This window comes from Crotalus tigris, unplaced genomic scaffold (genome assembly GCF_016545835.1).
Source record: "Crotalus tigris isolate CLP2741 ecotype Arizona unplaced genomic scaffold, ASM1654583v1 scf7180000017625.6296891, whole genome shotgun sequence".
NCBI lineage: Eukaryota > Metazoa > Chordata > Lepidosauria > Squamata > Viperidae > Crotalus > Crotalus tigris.
Window position 1 is genome coordinate 4,516,409 of NW_024096520.1, and position 11,468 is coordinate 4,527,876.

Here is an 11,468-nt window from a genome sequence, read left to right on the forward strand (position 1 = left end):
TATGAGCTGCTATTGTTGTTTTTTCCAGCCTATGCAACTGTTGCTATTGATTGGGATTCTGACACCCGGAAGCTGCTTTTTGATGAACATGAAGCTCAGGTGATTAATGTTTTTGTTTCCCTTTTAAAAGGCAGAACTAGTTGGATTTCTAAATCCCTGTTATAAAAAGCTAGGCAAGGTTATGTTGTTTTTTCTAATTTGATACTTTTCTTAAAATGCTCTGTAAATCAATATGACCTTAAAATATTGCTTTGCAGAATGGATAGGCTTCATGCATCTGATCATAATATTTTACTGAGTACTGTATGCTCAGTAAACATTTTGTAATGGGATAGTTTTTTTCCCCCCAAAATACTTATTTTGCCATTGTCATTGAGATTGCTCTTTTTTAGTGTAGGCATTGAGAATCTCTGTCAGTATGATAAGTTTCTTGTAATCCTAAATTAACATACGTGTTTTATTAGTGTTTTTGCTTTTGCTTCTCTGACCAGATAATCTATATTTTATATGCCTTTTTTATTCCTATAAATGCTGTTTGAAGATTGGAATCTTACAATGCAAATGCATATTCATGGTTATTGATCAAAATTATTTTAAGTGAGAAATGAAGTTTTAAATACAGGTAGTCCTCAACTTATGATTGTTTATCAGTTCAAAGCTGTGATGGCTTTGAAAAAAAGTTGTCTTAGAATCCGCTCTTGAAGTTTATTTATTAGATTTATATGCCATCCATCTCACTCTACAAAGTGACTCTAGGCTAACAAAGTTAACAACAGTCACACCTTCACAATCCAGGTGCTTTATGGTGCGTTCAGTGCCTTGCCATCATTTGATCATGACTTGTGACCTTTCCAACCATCTTCTCATAGGCAAAAAAATAATGGGGAAGCTGGATTTGCTCAAGTGTGGTGATCCACTTAGCAGTTGTAGTAAAAATGGTTGCAAAACTAGGTTTGGCCATGTGAGGTTTCCCTTTATGACTATACCAATTATGATGGAAATTCCAGTCCCAGTTTGTTGTCATAAATTGATTAGGAACAGCAGTTTGGTTCCAGGGAAAAGGTGGCTAAGCGATACGGACCATAAGACACAGTCCATAAGTAAACCATGTGACTAAAAGAAAGATGCTGCAAAGATTGCTGGTTGCTGCTGTCTCTTTTAGCTAAAGTTCTCTGGGGTAGCGAGACCAGCGTTACTCTCTGGCATGCGTTATTGTCAGGAACAGAAATTTGGGTATAAGTGCGCGCATGGATTGGATTTTTCTTTACTACCAGTTATTAGTTATATTAGTGAGTGATTGCTATCTAAGACAGTTGCTAAATGAGAACTGCCTACATGTATTTACATTTGTTGTAAATGCAGTAGCTTTGTATGTGTCAAGTGGAGGGAAACCAGCACAAACTAAAGGGGGAAGGGCAGAAAGCAAGGTGGTGACTGTAAAATATCACTGACTACTTTTTAGAAATATCTGTGTTTTTCTCCATTTTAATATACATTTTGTGTTTTTAGGCATTTGAAAAATACAACAGTATGTTTCAGTCACAAAAAAAGAAATCTTCTATAGCCCTTAGAGAATGTATTGAACTTTTTACAACTATGGAGACGCTTGGGGAACATGATCCCTGGTATGTTTTTGCTACTGTTTTTTGGACAGCATTTCATAGTTTATGCTTGAATATTATCTTTGCATGTTGCTGTTGCTGCTATTATTGATATACTATTCTTCCTTACAAATGGAGTTTCTTAGTTCAGAAAGCAGACAACCATGATCACATGTGACCACTCTTCATTTTTTAATATATATGTGAAAGTAATCATATCTATATGCCTGTGTAAATTACTGTGTTGGCACAGTTGATTATCTTTCATTAGTGCCACAGGACAGTAGGGTTTCCTCAGCCACATATTACTTCATCTGACAAAGAGACTATTGTGTGATCCCTGTTCTCCTTCTAATTTCTGATAGATCTAGCAGACCTACTTTCTTAGATATATCTCTGCCATTACTATCTACTTTGTAGATCAAAGATCCCCAAATGCAAAGATCCCCTCTTTGCATTTGGAATTTCAAGAACATATTACAGGCACTCTCAAATGGCTTATGATGATGTACCAGAAGCTGAACTGATGGGGTTGCTCTCTACTCTCTTTAGCTTCTCAAAATCCTCTTTATTAGTTTTTTTTTTCTGGGCAGGATAGCATATCTCCAAACAAACCACTCAGCTATGGCCACTTCATTTTGTAAAGAATGTCTCTGGGATCTATATAAAATTTTTTTAAAATGCAGCAGGAAAATGGCATGGCACCACAGCTATGCATTTGTGATATTATATTTGAGACATATTCCAAACATGCAAGAAGCACTTGTTCTAGACAGCTTTACAGTGCAAAACAGTGCAATCTCCACTGATAATTAACATAAATTTTAATGTAGCATAAAAACATTTGTCATAGATTTTTTTTAAAAAAAAGTTCAGTAAAACCATGATAAAATCAATAACAGCAAAAGTACAGATGAGATAAGATTGATTATTCTCTTATTGAAAACAAGGCCAATATGTTGGTTTTGAGGAAGAATTCCTTATTTACATTTTTCTGGTAAATGTAGATTCTGATGCTATTCCCAATTTATATGGGATTATTTTGGGGTATTTGGGGAACTAGAGAGAGGATAAGCATGAGTCAGAATGAAGTATTCCTTTTCCCCTTAAAAATGATTTTTGAAAATGCACTGAATAGTGGTGTATCTTATGCATTTCTTTCCTTTGCTCAAAGTATTCTGCATTCTCACAGCAGTACAGGATTCTTTATCCACATATTGTTCTTTCTGTAGTATTCCTTGAAATGATTAGGCAAGTATGCAACATATAAGATCCTGGACTTTTTGTACATCTTAAAAATAAGTCCAGTCCTAAGCAGTTCAATAGGTTTTCTTCCTGCAAGGTATAAAGAAAAACTGAGGACTGAAATCTGATCCCAAAAGATATATCTGGTTTACTTGAGATTGTTATATCTTTCCAGAACAATGGCATTGTAAGTCTCATTAAATAAGTATTAATTCCCTTCCAGTAAAGTGAATTAACAACAAACTCTTTTGTTTTTTTTTAAATTTCTATTTGATTTGTTTCAGGTATTGTCCTAATTGCAAGAAACATCAACAAGCCACTAAGAAATTTGATCTTTGGTCATTGCCACGCATTTTGGTAGTGCATTTAAAACGCTTTTCATACAATCGATATTGGAGGGATAAACTTGACGCGGTAGTTGACTTCCCTATCAGGTAAAATTTTCAGAAATGTTAGTATATTGATATGGTCAGACCTGATATCTTTATGAACACATGATCCAAGTAGCCTTGAACACATGGTCCAAGTAACCCTGTTGCTGATTTTGATGCCAGCATCTTCCTGAGTGCCTTGGCTCTTGCTTTGTTCCTCTACCATGGGGTTTTGCGTAACTCTACTTTGTGTTCCTTTTAGCTACTTTGGATTGGATTTTGAGATCTGTGATTTGTTTTACATTGCTGTGGGGTTGGCAATTCAACTAGTCCAACCATTTAGGTCCCTGAACCTCACGATCAGTGTCCACATATTCTTGTAGTAAAGATTTTTAACTTGAGCACATCTTGGCAGTATTTTGGGACCACATCTAAATTTATGTTTTATTTATTTCCTCTATGTCATATTATTCTCTGGTAATTGAGTAATTTAGACCTTTGGAATATAATTGAACAAATTAAACAAAATGTTTTTTACTAACATGCTCCCAGTAATTTAAATGAAAAATTAAACGTTTCTCTTGGTCAGTATACTTGGAAACAGAAATTGATTTTTCCTCTGTATCAAGTTAATTAAATATATTTTTAAAAAACTTGATAACACACACAGTCATGTCTGTGGTCACATTATGATCCCATGTAATGTTGAGGACTGTAACTCAAATAGTCATACTTTTGTGGGAAAGTATTTTGGAAAGATTATACTAGGTATTAAGATCATTTCTTTAATCTCAATGAGAATTTGCCTCCTCTCAATCTTGACCTTATTTGGAAGAATCATACTTGCACGCAGTGTCTATATGTCTTTTGTCTGTAACTATTTGTAACAATACAGCATAAGTTCTTAGTATAAATATCTTTTTTCCCAGTCTTGTTAAAAAGTATTGTTGCTCATATGTTTATAGCAAAAAAAAAAAAGAATTACATTTGCAGAGATTACCATAAAATGATGATTATATTGAAGTATTTCTTCAGTGAGACAATAGTGTCTGTGTAAATGTAAAACTCGGAATTCTTCAGGAACATTGTGAGTAATCTGCAATATTGTGACTCTTGCTGGTAATAACAGTGGAATAACACGATGGATACTTTCAAAACTGGTTTTGGAAATAGATTGTCTTTTTTGTAAGATGTTAGTATGTCTTTTTGCCACAACATTGATTGTTGTGACTTCTTTATAGGGATTTGAACATGTCTGAGTTTGTTGGTGATCCAGCAGCAAGTCCATATGTATATGACTTAATTGCTGTTTCCAATCACTATGGAGGCTTGGGTGTAGGACATTGTGAGTAACTCTTGCTTTCCCCCCCCCCTATATCTGCAAAAATTCAAAATGTGTCTCAGCAGCAATATCCAAGATTAAAGTAGCAATTTTTAAAACTGAATATAAACCATTGCAGGCTTCTAGGTTTGGTTCATTGAGAACTGCCCTGCAAAGCTAATAGAAGTGATGTGAAAGAACACTGAATTGTCAACTCTGTAAACAAGAAAAAAAATCCAACCTCAATTAAAATGCCCTAGAATGTCTATTAAATAGATAACCACTTTTTGTTGTTTTGTATCATAAGGTTCCCCTTTTCTGAAGCTGCTGTTTCTTATATATCTTCAATGAAAAGATGATTATGAGCCTTCAGATATTTAAATAATGCTTTTAATGACACTGATGAGAGTCCCATGAAAAAGCATTTAGTGCATTTAGGCAATTTGCAGATTGTTACTGAATGTGTTTAACTATTAATGTGCTAATTAAGCATATAATGATTGTGAAATATTTTTAAAAACCAAAGTGAAAAGCTGCCCCTTCCCTCACCAATGGTTCTTTAAAATGCTGGGTTTTCTTGCATATAATTTTATACATATACATATATACATACATACATACTTAAAATAAGGTGAGCACCAGGGTGATAAAACTATAAAAGTTTAATTTAGTTTAAAAACGCCAAGCTTTCGCCGTCACCTGCCGGCATCCTCAGGGCTTAAAGTGCCAGGGAGTGAGAGAGTCTCTTATAAGCAAGCCAAAGTCTGCGCCCGGCTCCTCGATCTCGTCATTGGACCTAATTGGTTGGATTGTGCCCCGGTGACTCGTTTCTTCCTGCACCCCTTTTTTTCACGTGTGTCCTCATTTGCCTTCTTTTCTTTGAGCTCTAAGTAGGTGGAGCAACCTCCTTGTCTCTCTGATTGTCTCTATTCTCTCCCTCAGGTTTATCTAGTGGTTTGCATTTCTCCTTCTCCCAATCCACATTTGCACGACTATTCTCTCTCTGAATGTTTTCCCTTTCATCCCTAGTACCTCCCCCTTGTGCCCAACTGCTGTCAAGATGGTCACATGTATCACTCTGGGTTAACTAGGGTGTGGTAGTAAGCTGGGATGATTCAATAAGTTGTTTGTCTATGCAGCCAGTCTCGTAGATGCGGCCAAACCCAGTTAACATGCTCCCCCCCTTTCTTTCATCTCCTGCGCTCTTTTTCCCCGCGTTATAAACAAAGGTTATAAACAAGGAGGTATATATAAACAAGGCACTTGAATTGCTCAATGACAGTACTGCATATAGAGTAGTGAATAAAGACCCCACCACTACTCTTAGAAACTGTATCAACAAGTTTCTTGATGACTTAAAACGGAATAGGAGGATGGGGGAGGATGTGCTGAGAAAGGTACGCCCTGGCAACTCGGCTCTTGCCAGGTTCTATGGGCTGCCCAAGATACACAAACCCAGCGTCCCCCTCCGCCCTATTGTTGCATTCAGGGGCACCCCTACCTCGGAATTGGCCAAGTGGCTGAGCGTACGTATCTGCCACTTGGCCGGTAATAATAACACCAATGTGAGATCGGCAGACGAATTTCTGGATAGAATTAGAGCCCTGAGGGTGGAGGAAGACGAACTCATGGTCTCTTTTGATGTGGTCTCCCTATTCACTTCCATCCCGCAGGACCTTGCGGTCACGGTCCTTAAAGACCGGTTGAACCAAGGAGACCAGGAACAACATCACGACTCCCTCCAGACGGAGGATCTTATTAAACTGGTGGGAGTCTGCTTAAAGACCTACTTTACCTTTCAGGGCACTATATTTGAACAAATTAAGGGAACACCAATGGGGTCTCCAATCTCCAGTGTAATAGCAGAGGTGGTGCTCCAACGTTTGGAACACATAGCGATGGCCCAGTACCAACCAAAATTTTGGGCCCGCTATTTGGACGACACGTTTGTAGTCATCAAGAAGCAGCACAAGACTGACTTTATGGGTATTTTGAATTCGGTATACCCAGACATCCGGTTCACCATGGAGGAGGAAAATCAGGGCGTATTGGCATTCTTAGATGTATTGGTCCGACGCCAACTGGATGGATCTTTGACCACCAAGGTATACCGAAAAGCAACTTGTACGGACAGGATTCTCCATTTTGAGAGTAACCATCCGACAGCCCATAAAGTCAGTTGTGTCAGAACTCTATTCAAACGAGTAGAGTCACATTGCAGTATTGCCAAAGCAAAGAAAGAGGAAAGAAACCATCTTTTCCAGGTATGTAGGCGCAATGAGTACCCGGTAAGATTCATTAATCGGTTTAGTATACCATCGGAATCTCGGAGCAACCTACCACCTCGTGAACTAGTGCCACAGACAACACGTGTCACCCTCCCCTATATCTGCAATGTCTCAGAGGCTACTGTGAGAATTTTGGCACCGTATAATATAAAGGTAGCACATAGACCCAACCAAACGCTACGGGCCGCCATCATGCGCCCCAAGGACCCGCTCCCCAGCATGGAAAGATCAGCAGCCATATATAGGATCGATTGTATGGACTGCCCATGTAACTATGTTGGGGAGACTTCAAAACGAGTGAAGACTAGGGTCCATGAGCACAGACTAGCAGTGAAAAGGGGCGAGCAGCACTCCCAGATATGGGTTCATATGGCGGAATTGGGCCACCGCTTTAATTTTAATGAGGTATGCTTCTTGGCAAGTGACAGTACAAAGGGAGGCCGCCTTCTCAAAGAGGCATGGCTTTCCAATAGTAACTCCATTAATCGACACATTGACCTCTGCTCTGCACACTTGACATTAAGAGCATGGAGTGCGGCCAGTTACCCATCCCGTTACCGACGGCCCGACGGCAGACCTAGTGGAAAAACCAAGGAGAACATGCCAACCCCCCGACTAATCATGGACAACCCAGAGGATGAAGAACAACGTCTGAGAACCCCCACCACCCCCACAATGTTGACGCGCTCCCAAAAGACCAGGAGGGCGATAAAAATTAAAACCCAGAATCCCCATACTATGAACACCAGGGACTTTCCAATTGATACGGCAGAAGGCAATATAGACGGAGATGGGGGGGATTGTTAAAACCAACACCTCATCTACGGCTTGAGAGGAATAGGACGATCGATCCGAAGAAGATGGGACGACCCCTCCGCTCTATAATGCCGACCGAATTGGGGATGTATGGGGTGTGGGATAGCTCTAGGAGGACTGCAAGTCGATGGACACCCTGGAGAGCGGAGAGAAGAGCGAACCCGGATGGAGGAATGCGCGAGAGGGCGGAGCTTGCGGGATCAGCCTACCACGCCGCACATCAACAGCACCCATCGACTCCAAAGATCCTTGTCACAGGCACGCAAGAATGAGAAGCAATGGAGCGAGGAGGGGGATAGAAGAAGAATGCTGGGACGTTCGGAAGGATCGTAACCCCACCTCCCCCCAGACCGAGACCTTTGTTTATAACGCGGGGAAAAAGAGCGCAGGAGACGAAAGAAAAGGGGGGGGAGCATGTTAACTCGGTTTGGCCACATCTACAAGACTGGCTGCATAGACAAACAACTTATTGAATCATCCCAGCTTACTACCACACCCCAGTTAACCCAGAGTGATACATGTGACCATCTTGACAGCAGTTGGGCACAAGGGGGAGGTACTAGGGATGAAAGGGAAAACATTCAGAGAGAGAATAGTCGTGCAAATGTGGATTGGGAGAAGGAGAAGGAGAAATGCAAACCACTAGATAAACCCGAGGGAGAGAATAGAGACAATCAGAGAGACAAGGAGGTTGCTCCACCTACTTTAGAGCTCAAAGAAAAGAAGGCAAATGAGGACACACATGAAAAAAAGGGATGCAGGAAGAAACGAGTCACCGGAGCACAATCCAACCAATTAGGTCCGATGACGAGATCGAGGAGCCGGGCGCAGACTTTGGCTTGCTTATAAGAGACTCTCTCACTCCCTGGTGCTTTAAGCCCTGAGGATGCCGGCAGGTGACGGCGAAAGCTTGGCGTTTTTAAACTAAATTAAACTTTTATAGTTTTGTCACCCTGGTGCTCACCTTATTTTAAATATGAATATTCCCAGGGTTCATATTTTTAGTGTTATTAACCATACATACATACATACATACATACATATATACATACATACATACATACATATTCTGAGGTTTTCGCAGGTGTTGTATGTAAGTCTTTGGTTATTCGGGTTTTCTCCCGTGTAAAATTGGAAGTGTCTTGGCGACGTTTCGACGAAGTCCCATTCGTCATCTTCAGGCTGGTGTTTTCGGCTTCGTGCTTCTAGGAGCAATGTGTGATCGTAGCTGTTTCTTCCTTTTAACTGCCAGTGGGGGTATGAACTGATTGGGTGGGAGTTTGGCTGTGTTCTGATTGAGTGGAGGTGTGTACTGATTGGTTAGGGGCTTGGCTGTACTCTGATTGGCTGGGGGAGTGTTCTGTTTGGGTGGGGGCTTTGTTGTGCTCAGGTTAGCCTGAGTTGCAGGAGGATTTGAGATGGTGAGCTGCGTTGCTGTTGTTTGGCTTCGCATTCATGGTCGTGCCTCATCTTCATGGTGGGTGTCAGTTTGCTTCATGTATGGATTGGAGGGGTTTAAAGTCAAAAAAGAGGAACCAACTTCTTCCCTGGTCCAACACCTTAAAGGACATGAAATTGACTTTAAAATTTCATAAAGACATGAAATTGACTTTAAAAAGACCAGAACTATCGCCAAAACTGAACACTTTAATAACAGAATAATCAGAGAAGCCATCGAGAATGCCCACACAGCATGAATATATGAGATGATACCTCCCACCCACCAGCCATTTGGAAACCCGTCCTTATTGACAAACAAGTCCCTAACACAAAGAATGACACCAGACCCACACTCACAAAAACAACACAGGATGTTACCACCACACATCCACGCAAAAAGCAATCCCAAACCCACACCGATGATGAGGCACGACCACAAACCAAAAGCCAGACCACAGCTGCATCATTAGCCACTTTAAACCCCTCCAATCCATACATGAAGCAAACTGACACCCACCATGAAGATGAGGCATGACCACGAACACGAAGCCAAACAACAGCAGCGCAGCTCACCATCTCAAAACCCCCTGCAACTCAGACTAACCTGAGCACTAACACCCACCATTAAGATGAGGCACGACCACGAACACGAAGCCAAGCAGCAATGCAGCTGACCATCTCAAATCCCCCTGCAACTCAGACTAACCTGAGCCTCCACCCAAACAGAACACTCCCCCAGCCAATCAGAGCATAGCCAACCATCCATCCAATCAGAGCACAGCCAAGCTCCCACCCAATCAGTTCATACCTCCACTGGCAGTTAAAAAGAAAAAACAGCTACAATCACACATTGCTCCTAGAAGCACGAAGCTGAAAACACCAGCCTGAAGATGATGAATGGGACTTCGTCGAAACGTCGCCAAGACACTTCCAATTTTACGCGGGAGAAAACCCAAATAACCAAAGACCTACATAAAAACACCCGTGAAAACCTCAGAAAACACACACACATATATATAATTATTTATTCATAGTTGCCAATTGTAGTAAAAGGAAAGGAATTCCTTTATTCTTTTTTAATCTGTGCTTGCAAAACTCAGATTGTATTTTTAAAGCATGTCATTATATTTTTCCCTTGCATTTGTTTTCCTGGCAGATACTGCTTATGCTAAGAATAAACTCAATGGAAAATGGTACTACTTTGATGACAACAATGTATCTCCAGCTTCTGAAGAACAAATAGTGGTAAATATTTCAAATAAATCCTTTTCCTGATATCTTCTGGAATTTAACAAGTGCAGCTGTTAAATCAGCAGAGTAACAAGTTAAAATGGCACTACAAATTATTTTCTACAGAAAGTAGAATCCATCTAAAACCCATTAGGAACATGAGCTTAGCTGCAATTCTTGAAACTAAGCTCTAAACCTGTGCACTGATTTAAGGGATAGGATACATGACTCCACTATTTGCTTGATTGTGACATGCCCTTTCTCGCTTCTTCAGGTGGTTAGGGATCTAATGAGCTGGATCTAAAAATGGTCAGCATTTTTTTTCTATACCCAGCTGTTTTAGTCAACTACTATACAATCTCCAATATTGAACTCCCTTGTGGGGGGAAGATTGTCAAGAAGCTGTTGAAGAGTCAGCTAAAGGGAATCCTAGAGGAAATAGATTGCATAGAATTCTGAATTCAGTCCAATAATAAGATGGAAATGTCATTTGTCAAGTTCCAGTTGAGAAACCCAGTGAAGCAAAACACCAAAGACATTGCATTCTCTAATGTAAACTTTATTAGGCATTAAGCAAACTGGTAAGATAGAAAGGAAATTAGCTGAGAATATGGTGGGAAACAGATAATTAAAAGTGTTAAACTTTCCCTCCCCTCTCTGACAGTTCAGTTCACATTGTCCAATAAATCTTCCAGCGGCTTCAACCGGCTCTCACATTGATAAGGAACACCTGTGGATCCCAAACTCTCCTCTCTTCTCCCCCTCTCCCCCAACTGTGGACAAGCTAGAAGTATAGAGCGGTTACCGTAGATTTCTTAGCTTGACATCATTTGTTGCTCCCTTTAATTACCTTTGTTGTGACTTGGATTTGCAGCATTCATCAACAATTATACAACTCTAAACCTTCTGCAAAATTTGGGAGATGAAGGCAGAGTGTTACACAGTCCATGATTATTTAGTCAGTGGTGGCAGGAGGTCATTAGGATTTGGCTGAGGTTGAACCCTAGGAAGGCAGAGTTATTGTTTGTTCAGAAGGCCTCTCTGTCAGCTCTGGTCACTGGTTGGAATGGCACTTACCTTGAAGAAGGAGGATTGCAATAGAGTGATCTTTCTGAATGGAAGCAGCAGGATCAAAGTCAACCTTAGCAAGATTATC

At 40.4% G+C, this 11,468-nt stretch overlaps 1 protein-coding gene across 1 annotated transcript in view; it reads left to right on the forward strand.

The window, feature by feature from the left end:
* The window catches only part of USP4 (ubiquitin specific peptidase 4), a 56,991-nt gene that overhangs the window by 43,341 nt on the left and 2,182 nt on the right, over nucleotides 1–11,468 (forward strand). Inside the window, exons 17-21 of the mRNA XM_039334013.1 lie at nucleotides 29–99; nucleotides 1,510–1,625; nucleotides 3,131–3,280; nucleotides 4,459–4,562; nucleotides 10,239–10,327. Of these exons, the coding sequence (XP_039189947.1) occupies nucleotides 29–99; nucleotides 1,510–1,625; nucleotides 3,131–3,280; nucleotides 4,459–4,562; nucleotides 10,239–10,327 (530 nt within the window). The remainder of the gene's footprint in view (nucleotides 1–28; nucleotides 100–1,509; nucleotides 1,626–3,130; nucleotides 3,281–4,458; nucleotides 4,563–10,238; nucleotides 10,328–11,468) is intronic.